Genomic DNA, 12617 nt, shown 5'->3' on the forward strand with positions numbered 1-12617 from the left:
TGGTGGGAGAACTGGGTTCTGATGTTGCCAAGTAACCTTGGTTCCTGTTGGTAAGATTCTTGCCTTTGCCTCTCGCCATCTGGTTATCTCTGGTGTTAGATGTTCTTGCTGTCTCTGCCTGGAACTTGTTTCTCCTGTGGGTCTGTAAGCCTGTGTCAGCACTCCTGGGAGACCACCTCTCTCCTGGCGGAACTTGTGTACAGCCCAAGCTCTGGGTGCAGATGGCAGAAGTCTCAGCTGCTCCACTGACCTTGCGCCTTGTGTGCTTCTGGCCAGCCCCACTCCACAGTTATTGGAGAGAAAGTGGCTGTCTCACCTCTGAGCCTAGGAGTAAAAACACTCCAGTGATAACAGGTCTCTCCTGGCAAGACCCATGCACAGTGGGCACTACCTTCTATCTTAAGACATACATTTTTATCCCCTATATAGCTTGCAGTAATGAAGCTTTTGTCCTGTTCTCCTATGAATACAACATGAGCATTCTTTCACATATTTTATACATATTTTCATAAGTGTATATATTATATACATTTTTAGAGAGCAAGTATATGCATCTCTATCATGCATGTATCTTTTATCATATTAAAAAACTTCTTATTTATTTCTATTTCTAATTTGTATGGTGAATTTTTTAAAATCATTTTTCTGAATTTGTCAATAATTTTTTCTTACTTTCTAATTTTACTAATGAGCTGATTTGATTTTAGATTATTACAGTCTTTATGTTTCCAGAATATACCTGGCCAGGTCATGAATCTGTGCTTCTAACACTTTTGTTAAGATGTAAAAATACTTTTTATTCACCTTATATAGTTATCATCTCTGAGACTTATCCAGTTGTGGGTTAGAGATAATTTATAGTTTAACAAACTCTATGCATCAGTCTGATGCTCGCTGCAAGATGAACATACCTCTTATACAGCCTTACTCTAGAATGTGTGTTCTATGGATTGGTGATCCAGTATCACCTGGGAGCTTTTACAATACCCAGAGCCAAATTGGGACAAATGGACTGACTGGGGAGGGAGTGTACCCCTGACATAGGAGTTACTCAAAGGAAAAATTTCAATACTAATCAGTGCATTAAAATTAAAATAAATTCACAAAATTCACATTTTATGTTGACCTCTGATTCTTGTAGATATCAGTCAGCATATATTGATTTCCTTGATCCACTGTTATGATGTGAGTATGAAATGTCCTCCACAGGTTTGGTCTTCAGAGGGTAGCACTATTTTTGGAACCAAGAAATAAGACTGAGTGGGCAGAAGTAGGTTCCTGGGAGTATCTTTTCCCTGGCCCCTTTTGTTGTCTCACTCTGTGCTTCCTTACATCCTGGGTTGAAAATCTCCTCAGCCATATACTCCTGTTGCCAGGATACTCTGCCCAAGAACATGACTGAAGTTGGTCCATCATGGGTTTTGGCCATAGTGATGATAAAGCCCATATATCCAGTAGTGGAGGTAAACATGTGTACATATGTACTTTTCAGTTTAAGAATTATCTCTATCCCACAATTGGATAATGTGAGATTTGAAACCAGTCCTAAATGTGATGTCTTCATGAAATCTCTCCCCTAAAGTCTCAGGGAGTATAGGGGTTTGAATAGGAATGGATCCCATCCTCTCATGTCTTTGAATGCTTAGTCATCATGGTGTGGCCCTACTTCAGAAAGATTAAAAGGTGTGTTCTCGTTGGGGTAAGTGTAGACCTGTTGGAGGAAATTTGTCACTAAGGGGTGGGCTTTGAGGTTTCAAAAGCCCAAGCCAGTTGAAGTGTCTCTGTCTTCCTGCTACCTTCAGATTCGGATTATAACTCTCAGCTGTTTTACCAGCACCGTGTCTGCCTGCATGCCACTGTGCTCCCCACCATGGTGACAAATGAACTAAACCTCTCAACTGTAAGCCAGCCCCAATTAAAGGCTTTCCTTTATAAGAGTTGCTGTGGTAATGGTGTCTGTACATAGTAATAGAACACTAAGACAGGAAGCTGTGTGGAAGAGGAGATAGGAAGCTTGCTAGAGGCAGAGGGGATGGAAGACACCAAGGAAACAAGATCTCCTAGACTCAACAGGATGGACACACATATGAACTCATGGAGGCTGATCTCATGTCCAGGGCCCACACAGTTCTAAGTCAGACAGCATGCCAGCACTGAGGGGGGAAGTGGATATTATCTCTTGTCCCTAACCAAGAAGCCATCTCTAACTGATATCTACTTGAAAAAGAAAAATTAATTTTCTTCAATGGAGTCTCACCAGGTATATACACCATACTTAAGGCTGGGCCCCATGCCTACAATAGAAGTCCAACACAAAATGAACCCAATTATATTTTTGTACATTTTGCTTTGTTTTGGCATATTTTGTCTTACTGGCTTTCTGTTTGTATAATATAGTTACTAATTTTGTGACTATGTGTGTGTGTGTTGTGTTGTATGTTTGTATTTGTGTTTTTTTTAAAAATTCTGGTTTGTTTGTTTGGCTGTTTGTTTTTCTAAAGAGAGAGAAAAAGAAAGGGCATGGAGTTGGGTGGGTGGGGAAGATCTGGGAGGAGTTGGGAGAGACAATTCTCAGAATATATTGACTGGAATTTTTTTCAATAAAAAATAAAAATAAATTTTAAAAGTGGGTTGTCTCCAGCCACCAAACCCAGATACTATTGCATATGCCAGCAAGACTTTGCTGACAGGACTCTGATATAGCTGTCTCTTGTGATGTTATGCCAGTGCCTGGCAAATACAGAAGTGGATGCCCACAGTCATCTATTGGATGGAAACACAGGGCTCCCAATGGAGGAGCTAGAGAAAGTACCCAAGGAGTTGAAGGGGTCTGCAACCCTATAGAAGGAACAACAATATGAACTAACCAGTACCCCTCAGAGCTTGTGTCTCTAGCTGCATATGTAGCAGAAGATGGCCTAAACGGCCATCATTGGGAGGAAAGACCCTTGGTCTTGGGAAGATTATATGCCCCAGTACAGGGAAATGGCAGGGCCAGGAAGTGAGAGTGGGTGGGTTGGGGAGCAGGGTGGGGAGAGGGTATAGAGGACTTTCAGGGATAGCATTTGAAATGTAAATGAAGAAAATATCTAATAAGAAATTGTTTTTTAAAAAAAGGTGAGTTATCTGTAAGGCCTGTACTCTGCTACTTACCTTATAAAATATCCTGTAGATACCAAAGAGAACATATCGATATATGAAGATCTTTAAATTCCATGAAGTAGTCTCCAGAAAGATAATGAGGGTAAAGTATATCAGTCCTGTGGCAGCCATGGCAGTCACATGCCTTCCAATTGCTTTTTGACCCATACTGTATATAGGAATGTCAATAACTGATGAGAAGAACAACAGAAGGATGTTAACAGAATGGGATGTCAGCCAGGCATGTGAAAAGGATCCCTGTCTTCCCCTTGCAGATAGATCAACTGTTACCTATGAGCAGAAATGTTTTTGATACACACACACACACACACACACACATACACACACACCAGTCATTTGTGTGCTCTGTGGGTTCAAAGGAAAATCCATATTGATAGACTAAGAGAAATGCACTTCAGTGGAATGTGTCTCAATCCCCTTTCTAAGAGGTAGAGTATCGGACCACAGAAGCAACATCATCATGGCAAAGAGACCGTGCAGAGCAGATACCCAGTGCCCTTATCAGTGCTAAGGAAGCTTTTGTCATAAATCTGAACCCTTTCTCAGGTATTGGGGACCATAGCATGAAAAGTGAAGGTAGGGCCATACATAGAGTCAAATAAAAAGAAAGTAAACAAGGCAAAACAGAACCCAGAGAATCGTATTGAAAGAGAAATCTATCTGGTTGGCTGTACACTACTAGCCAACATGGTCTATCAGCTTAGCTGCTTTCCCTCCGCCCCAGCAGAGGGGGAAGTGCTTACCTGGATTGATTTCCAAAAGGACTATGTTTCAGGTATATCACTTCTCCTCCCATGTGGCTTAAGCACCACCTTCAGTTCCTACCCCAGGAGGAATCTATTACAGTATGAAAAGAAAAATCCCTTGGTCCAGACAGATCAGTGGTGTTTTACGCTAATTATATTCTATATCAAGTGATTTTCTAGATACAGGAACAAGCCAGTGGATACACTTAAACTCAGAACACAGACAGTAACCAAGAGACCTAAAGAACAGGAAGGTAAGGCCTTACTTACCAGCTGAGAGACATTACTTGCTGGCCCCACCAGAATTATACAGGCTACTATATAGAGACAAGCATGTCACTCCCAGAGAACATTTATTGGTTCTTTAAAAGGTGGTGGTCTCAGAAAATGTGCAAAGGGTTTACAAATATTTACACAAGGGTTACAAGATCCCCAAACTGAGACTTAGAATAATGGGCATGAGGATGAACATTGGTAAGAGAGTGATGATAAGAGTGCTTTCTGCTCTTGCAGAAGACGCAGGTTCAGTTCCGAGCTCCCACGTGGAAGCTCGCAATCATCTATAACTAAATAGATTTTAACAGCAAGCTTGATCAAACTGAAGAAAGAATCAGTCACCTCAGACGGAATGTTTGAAGCCTCCTAGTCAAAGGAACAAACTTAAAAGGTAAGAAAAAGAGAGAAGACTGACCGGAGGAATCTCATCATCAAGAGATAAAACTTACATGCATTAAATTTTAAAGAAGGTAAAGGGGGAGAAAAGGAACTTAGAACCATACCTAAAGAACTTGTGTGAAGATTCCCATGACTTAGGAAAACACCCAACATGGGGGTGACTAATCAAATGCAGTCCAGGAGCTTACCAAAATGCCTGATGATAAAACTACCAAACACAAAGACAGAAAAAAAGTATGAGCAGCAAGAAATAACTACATCTCCAGGCTAGAGAGTTGGCTCAGTGGTAAAGAGAACTGACTGCTCTTCCAGTGGACCAGAGTTTCATTTTCTGGATCCACATTGGGTGGTTCACAAGCACTGGTGACTCCAGCTCCATGGGATCTGAGGCCCTCTTCTGGCCACCATGGACACCTGCACTCAGGTGTACATACATGTACACATACTTAAAAATAAAACAAAATCTTAAAAAATACATCATATATGAGATCTTAATAGAAAACCCAGTGGACTTCTCACCAGACACCCTGCAAGCCAAGAGCACATGGGACGAGATGGTACATTTAAAGTACTAAAGGGAACAAAGAAATAAACCTACCCACAGTTAACAGTGCCAGCAAGTCTCCTTTAGAAATAGGGAGACAGGAAAAAAAAAAAACACATTCTAAGACACGTTAAGCTGAATTCATGACTATCTGACCTGTGTTGTAATACTGGAGGGAAGGGCCTTTAAGTGGACATCCAAGAACTTCAGTGTGTCATAATCACACACATCTAATAATAAAGACAAAACATCTAGTAATATATAAGCTGCAAGTAAAACTAAGCATCCAAGCAAATTAAAAAAAAAAAAAAAACAACAAAAACTACAATGCCCTAATCATGGGAGGATAGAAACATTTATTTTTTAAATAGGAGGGTTGAAAAACAAGTAAAAAACAGGCATGCAACAGTAACAGAGCATTGGAAAGTTGCATGGAAGAGCCCAGAATGAGCCATCCAGACTACAAAATGTGCCACATGGGGAGCAGAGAGTAGGGGAACAAAAGGGAAAAAAAAGAAATTTTCTCTTTCTTTTTTTTTTCACTGTGATCAACATTACTAATCATGAGAGATATGCAGCTCGAAACCACACCAGTCCCACCTCATTCCTCCTGAACAAAAAGGGTGAAAATAACACAGAGCTTGTGAGGATGTGGAGGGAAAGGAAGGGTCACTATTGGTTGGATGTAAATTAGCAAAGGAAATGAAACCATGCATGGAAGGTCCTCAAAACCTCTGGTGCAAAATTACCACAACTCGGGAGCAGCAGTCCCATGTTCATATTCCAAGGAAAAGGAATCAAAGAGACATCTGTGTTTCTGTTTACTGCAACACTCCTCACAGAAAACAGTACATGAAAAATACTGTCACTGGAGAAACAGGAAAAGCATGGCGCCTATGACATACAAACGGGGGCTACTACTCATCCATATAAAAGGGCAGACTCCTGTCACTTGTGATAACCTGAGTGGAGCTAGGGGACATTAAATAATATAAATCAGACACAGAAAGACAAATATTGCATGTGGAATCTAAAGTAAGGTGGACCCCATGGAGTTGAGGCTAGAATAGTGGTTCCTAAAGACAATTGATGTTTCTAAAATAATTTGTCCATTCCACTTTTGTGAAGAGATTTATTGTCAATGCCCTCTTATTTTTTGATGTCTATAGAGTTATAGTAACTGTTACTTTTTAAAATTACAAATGATGGTATCATTTACCTTTTCTATTTTAACTGTAGCATATAAAGTTGGACAAATTATATTGTTTTCTTTGAAGAGCTACCCTTTTTTTTCCAGTTGCTTTCTTTTTATACATTTATTCCCTTATACTTTTTGTTTTAATATTTTTTCTAGCTTTTAGGTATAGAAACCATGTTATTCAATGTATACATATGTGTATGAACAGACTTATGTGGACTGTATATAAAAGTTTACTGGATATGCATGTGACTTGTTAATATAATGAGTTACTTATGAGACAGAAACCCTAAACATGTTTTGGTTGCATCATATGAGTTTTGATGTCTTGATTGTATATTCATTTACTTTAAAATATTTTATAGTTCCCCTCTGGTCTGTTTTCAGCCAAGGTGTTATTTTGTACTAAATTATGATGTGTCATTTCCTACCATTTGAAGATGGTCCAAGTTATCTGTCATTAAGTAAGCATGCATGCACATGTACACACTCCCAGTAGCTTTCACATGCATTAAAGAGAACTGTTCTGTGCTCTGTGGTCTACATTGCTGAGCACTCTATGCTTAAACATGAAAAACATATATTCTGCTGCTATTGGATTACTATATAGGGAAAGATCCACTTGTACATCTGGTGGCTAGACGTGCTTGAGTCCTGTGTCTCTCTACTGATCCCCAGACTTCTTGCTCTATTAATTCTTCTCAAAGAAGAGCACGGAGCTCAAGACATCACCGTGAAGTTATTTTCCCATTGCTGCTCTCAGATTTGGCTGTAAATTCCTTAGCTGTTCTGAATTGACGAATGATGCTGCACACCCAATGTGCTTCCACTCTCATTTATTCTGTAAGTTATGTGCTGTAGTTGTTGGGCAAGCCATGTGTGTGGTGGGAGTGCAGCCTCCTTAGATATCTGAGGTTGGGGTGTTTATCCTACCTCTTCTAACCTTGCATCCTTTCTCACACCACTGAAATAATTAACCTTTAATGAATTACTCGTCCATAAATACTTAAGTGTCTATCATGTACCCAGCCCCATATTAGACAAGAATATCTTCCCTTCAAATACCAGTGTGTAGAAGCAGGCTGACAGAAATGAAAATCCAATGTAGAATGTAACTGATTCCCCTTTGTGGTGACCCTTCTCACTAGAGGGAGCACATACAAGTTTGAATCTCAGCTAAGACTGTGTTTTGTAACACAGTGCAGGCTTCTTTCTCAAGAAGACTACAGTGAGCAATCACTTGAGTTTTACAGATACACAGGGATGATGAAAGTCATTCACACAGACTAGTGTTTCTGCCTCTGATGGATCTTGGAGAACCTCAGATACTTACTTTGACTTTTGCAACTTGGAATGGTATTAATATATCCCAAAGAAGAACATAATTTCCTTATCTCGTGGATGTTATAGTATTTGTAGATACTCATCCCAAAGTTATAAATGGGTAACAGCAGCATGGAGTTAAGTATGAGATTCTTAGTACTGGTTTTAATATCTGTGATTTAAGAGATAACAATAACATGCTTTATATCAAATAAACACTGTGGAAAACACCTCATGGTGACTAAGTTAAAGTAAGAAAATTACAAGGCATAGTGTTAGTCTCAAAGAATTATAATTTCTTGCCACTAGCTAGTCTACCTTTGATGAACCCAGAACACAATTTATTTCAATGATTACATCTTTTGGAAAGTCTTTAGGAAAAGTTGATATGTATATAATCTGTCGTCTGAAAGCAAAAGAAGAACAGTGTTCCTTATTTCCTGCACTTCCTCTATTGTGTGCCTCATGAAGAAGCAACATTGCATCATCAGGCATGATGGTATGCACTTGTAATCCTAGAACTTGAGTGCTAAGGTAGGAAGATCAGGATTTGAGAGCAGTTTGAGCTATATAGTGAAAGTTTTAGGCCAACATGCACCACAACACTAGACTCTGTCTCAAAAATTACTTAACTAATTAAGGGAGATTTAGACTATGACTCAGTGGATAAGAAGTGACTGATTAGTTGAAAGGAAATATATCTTTAAAGCAACAAATTTAAAGCTGAGATTTCTCTAAAGTAACAGAGTATAGCAGCTAGTAAGTGCATGAACAAGGGCATAGGAAACACAGTAAAGGGCTAGTGTTCTGAAGTCACACTTTTGGACTTACAAAACAAGTTCAGATTGCTGGGTATAAAAATAAAGTTAATTCTGGGCAAAATACATATTACACAAAATACACAAAAGAATGTTTTATTGTGGCATTTTATTCTGATGCATTATAATAACCATATATAACCTATAAATTTATCTTTACATATTTATACAAACAAATGTGGCCACCCATTGGGAAAGCAAATAGCGGAGGATGAGAGAAGTCCTTCTGAAATTCACCACTTTTTCAGTTGTTGTCATCATTACAAGCCTATTATAATGAAGCCCATAATTGCAGTTAGTACATATAGACTTGAAGCCAAAAATAAGTTGGGACGTTGACTGCTCACTTTGAGAGATGCTAAAGCTTACAGGATAATGTTAAAGGTTACTCACTTGGCACCTATCACAGTGCATGTAAACATCGTCTTCTAAAGAGTAAAGTGACTCCCTGGGAGTCATTCCATTTCCTAATCTTCAGGGATACTGAACATCCTCTCATGTAGTTGGCGCTTGTATATCTTCCCTGGAAAATGTCTCTTTAAGGCCTTTCACACATTTTACTGGAGGATATCTGTTTTTTTCATTGCTGATGGGTAAGAAGTCATTGTATTTTTTTTTTATAATCTAGATTATAACGGGTCTTTATCAAATGTGTATGCTGGAGATATTTGCTCTGATATGGTTTGCTGTCCTTTTTACTTATGCCATTTGGTGCACAAAGTGTTTCATTTGGTGAGAGTCAGTTCACATTATTTTTCATAGCTTGTACTTTTGGTGTCATGCTGTCATGTTTAAGAATACGTGGCCGGCTTCAGAGATATCTAGTCCTGATTGCTTCCACTAGCTTTACATTTCAGCTCTGACATGCAAACTACTGAGCTCACTTCTGTCCATTGTGTAATGCAAGGCTCAATTTCACTCTGCAGGAGGTAGATACTCATTTTTCTTGATACAATTTATCAAAGACTCTCTATTCCTAGATGGGTGATCTTGAAGTCTTGTTGAAAATCAAGAGACCCTGTAAGTGAGGGGGTTTTATATCTGGGCTTTTTAATGGATTCATTACATTATCTATACACATTATATACTTTTATTATCACACTGTTGCCATACTATTTTAAGGGCTGTATATACAAAGTAAGTTTTGACATCAGAACCTGTGAGAGGTCCACCTTCATTCCACATGAGTCTGAAGTATGTTTTTCTCTGTCTGTGAAAATCAATACAGTCAGAATCTTTCTAAGGCTCCTGCTGGGTGTGTCTGTCAGTTTGCATAGGATCTTAGCTCTGTTGGGTTATGGAATCTGTAAACTGGGCATCTTTTGATTCTCTGTTCTCAATGCTGTTTCATGATTTTTAGTGCACAAGTCTTTTGCCTCCTTAGAGTTTTCTGAAATATTTTCTTTAGATCCTATAATAAATTAAATTTCTTTGAGCTCATTTTAGGTTGTTTGTGGAAGATGTAGAGAAATTACTGATGTATTAGTCTTTTACCCTGAAATTATACTGAGTTTTCTCTTTAGCTATAGTTAGCTTTCTTGTGCATTCTATGTGGTTTTCTCCATATATGGTCATATTTTAATAATTATACAAAACAATATGTTTCAGGATATTTTATGCATGTATATAATGTACTTTGGTCACACACACACTTCCTTCTCTCCACTCAAACTGATCCCCTTACTCTTCCAATATGTTTTCCAATCACTTCCATTTCTCTAAAAGGTCTATTAATGTATCCTGTGTATGATGTAAATCACATCATGTATATGAATACTTTTGGATGCTTTAATTTCCCTATTTGGGGTTTTGTTGTTGTTCCTGGCCTTGGGCAGTCTGTTTTCTATCTTAGCTGTAATGTTACCTTCCACACATCGAAGAGTCATTTCATCAGCTATAGTCCTTCTGAGCCATACACTGTTTCTTATACCAGCTGAAATGTGAGCACGGTGAACCAGAGACTGTTCTCTGAGCAACCCCTAGTCAGAGCAGAACAGACCAACACACAAATGTGTGAAGAAAGCCTGATTCATTTCTATTACTGACAAAGATCAGGGTTCCACACAGGTAGCATGAACTCCAAGATTTCAAGATTGCCACTAAGCTGGCAAAGGGTCAGGCAAGACACATAGCCATGCCACTAGTCTTTCTGGTTGTCTTATATTGCTTCTATATTGATCCAATAATTACTGATTTCCATAAACATTTGATACTTCCCAGAGCCCAGGAAAAGTCTGTGCTGATAGCTTCTATTTCATTTTCTTGAAGATTCTATAAGGAGGAGGTGGGTATTTGGTGCTAGATATGTAGCTATTTTGCTAATAAATAAACTTCTGAGCTAAATTTTCCTATACTTTTCATTACCTCTATTTTATGGTAGTTTTCAAAGCATAAAAAGGTAAAAACAGTTTGTAACAAATCCTCCGATGGAAATCATTTAGATATTCCTATGACTCTTTTTTTTCTCATTTTTAATTCTTTGAAAGTTCTGTACAGTGTATTTTATCATATTCACACCCTTATTTCTCCCAGATCCATCTCCCCTTTCCTACTCATTCAAGTTTGTGCTCACTTGTTCTCTCTCTCTCTCTCTCTCTCACACACACACACACACACACACACACACACACACACACACACTTTAACCCTTTAAGCAGTTTGTACTGCCTATATACTCTTAGTTGTTGGCTTTCACTAGAAGACAGCCAATCTACTAGGGGCCACACCCTTAAAGAAAACTGACTCTCCCTTTCCCAGTAGCTATCAACTACCAATAGAGTTTTATCTGGCTTGAGTGTGCCCAGCTCTTGTGCAAGCTGTTTCAACTGCTGTGCAACTGCCCCATGTGTCCAGAAAATAGTTTCCTTGTAGTCAAGCATGGCCTCTGGCTCTTAAAGTCTTTCTCACTACTCTTCTGGCATGATCCCTGAGCCTTGGAGAAGGAAGTGAAATACAGATATCTTGTATCTCACTTGAACTGAACATTATGAAGTCATTCTCTGCACTTTGATTGGTTCTTTTATTCTTATGTGGAACTTTTGAAAATCTCGAAATATTCATAATGAGAGATGGTACGTGTGCATTCAGATGATAACTTTATGGTGACTGGATAGTATTTTGTATTTTTGCTGCTTTTCCAATTATGTAGATGGTTCTTTTTCTCTAAAGCTACTGTTTAGCACAAGTGTAAAGTTCAAATGATAAGTAGCAATGATTTTCCTAATAAAGAAGAATAAACGCCATCTTAAATCAGTCTATCTTGAATTGCTTCTTGAACCCCTGACATGTTTTATAGGACATGTAACTGCCAGGGACCAGCAGGAAGTTGGCGGTGTTCCCAAGAGGTGAGGGAGGAATGAGTCAGGTGATCCTGAAGTTCTGGTTAACTAGCAATCAGACTGCGTCTTTATTTTTACAGGTTTTTAAAACACAAAGACAGACTAATGATTTTCCAAGAAGTACAGATTATATCATGTTGTCTCCAAACATGTATTTGATGTTTCATTACAAATGTCTAGGTATTACAAGTTCAGCCACAATTAGAAAATTCAAATAGGACAGATTTTATTTTTTATTATCAGCTAACTGCATTTCAACAGATATAAAGAATGTCTCTGCCAACACAAACACATTTATTATATGACAGCCTGCTTTTAGGCTGGCAGAATTTGCAGTTTTAAAGTGCTCCAGATAAACAGAAATATCTGAACCCATCTTTTTATGGATAGAAAATATTGATACCTATCTCTTTTTACTTATATCCTTTTATTATCTATGCTATTAAGTAGGAAAAGATTATGTTAATCGATCTATCTTATTTGTTGAGTTGTATTCCTCCATGGGCATATCCTGTAAGACCCCCACCCCATCTTTAAACTACGTTTTCAGAGAGCTCTAAGTGTATTATAAAAAGAGACTTAGAATCTGTGTACCCTGTACCAGTTATACTGTTTGAGTTTACTTAGGGGTGGATACCCTAAGAAGATGCCTGAAGTCAAAGCCTCATAAAGAAATTTCTAGCATCCTAGTGCTTATCTGTGCTCAGCACGATCTCCAGGGAGGGCATAAGGAACACTTCCAAACAGGCCCAGATAAAGTTGTCTCCCTAAAAGCAGAAGGGAAGTCAGTTTAAGACTTTCCTTAAAAGACTC

The 12617-nt window shown here is 38.5% G+C and overlaps 1 protein-coding gene across 1 annotated transcript in view; it reads right to left on the reverse strand.

Moving 5' to 3' along the window:
* Positions 1-12617, reverse strand: part of LOC110298830 (phospholipid-transporting ATPase ABCA3-like) — a 108769-nt gene that overhangs the window by 24041 nt on the left and 72111 nt on the right. Inside the window, exons 24-25 of the mRNA XM_021168316.2 lie at positions 7659-7820; positions 3154-3332 (exon numbers count right to left, since the gene is read on the reverse strand). Of these exons, the coding sequence (XP_021023975.1) occupies positions 3154-3332; positions 7659-7820 (341 nt within the window). The remainder of the gene's footprint in view (positions 1-3153; positions 3333-7658; positions 7821-12617) is intronic.

The sequence above is a fragment of the Mus caroli genome, unplaced genomic scaffold, assembly GCF_978045245.1.
Source record: "Mus caroli unplaced genomic scaffold, Mus_caroli_1 scaffold_8, whole genome shotgun sequence".
Lineage (NCBI taxonomy): Eukaryota > Metazoa > Chordata > Mammalia > Rodentia > Muridae > Mus > Mus caroli.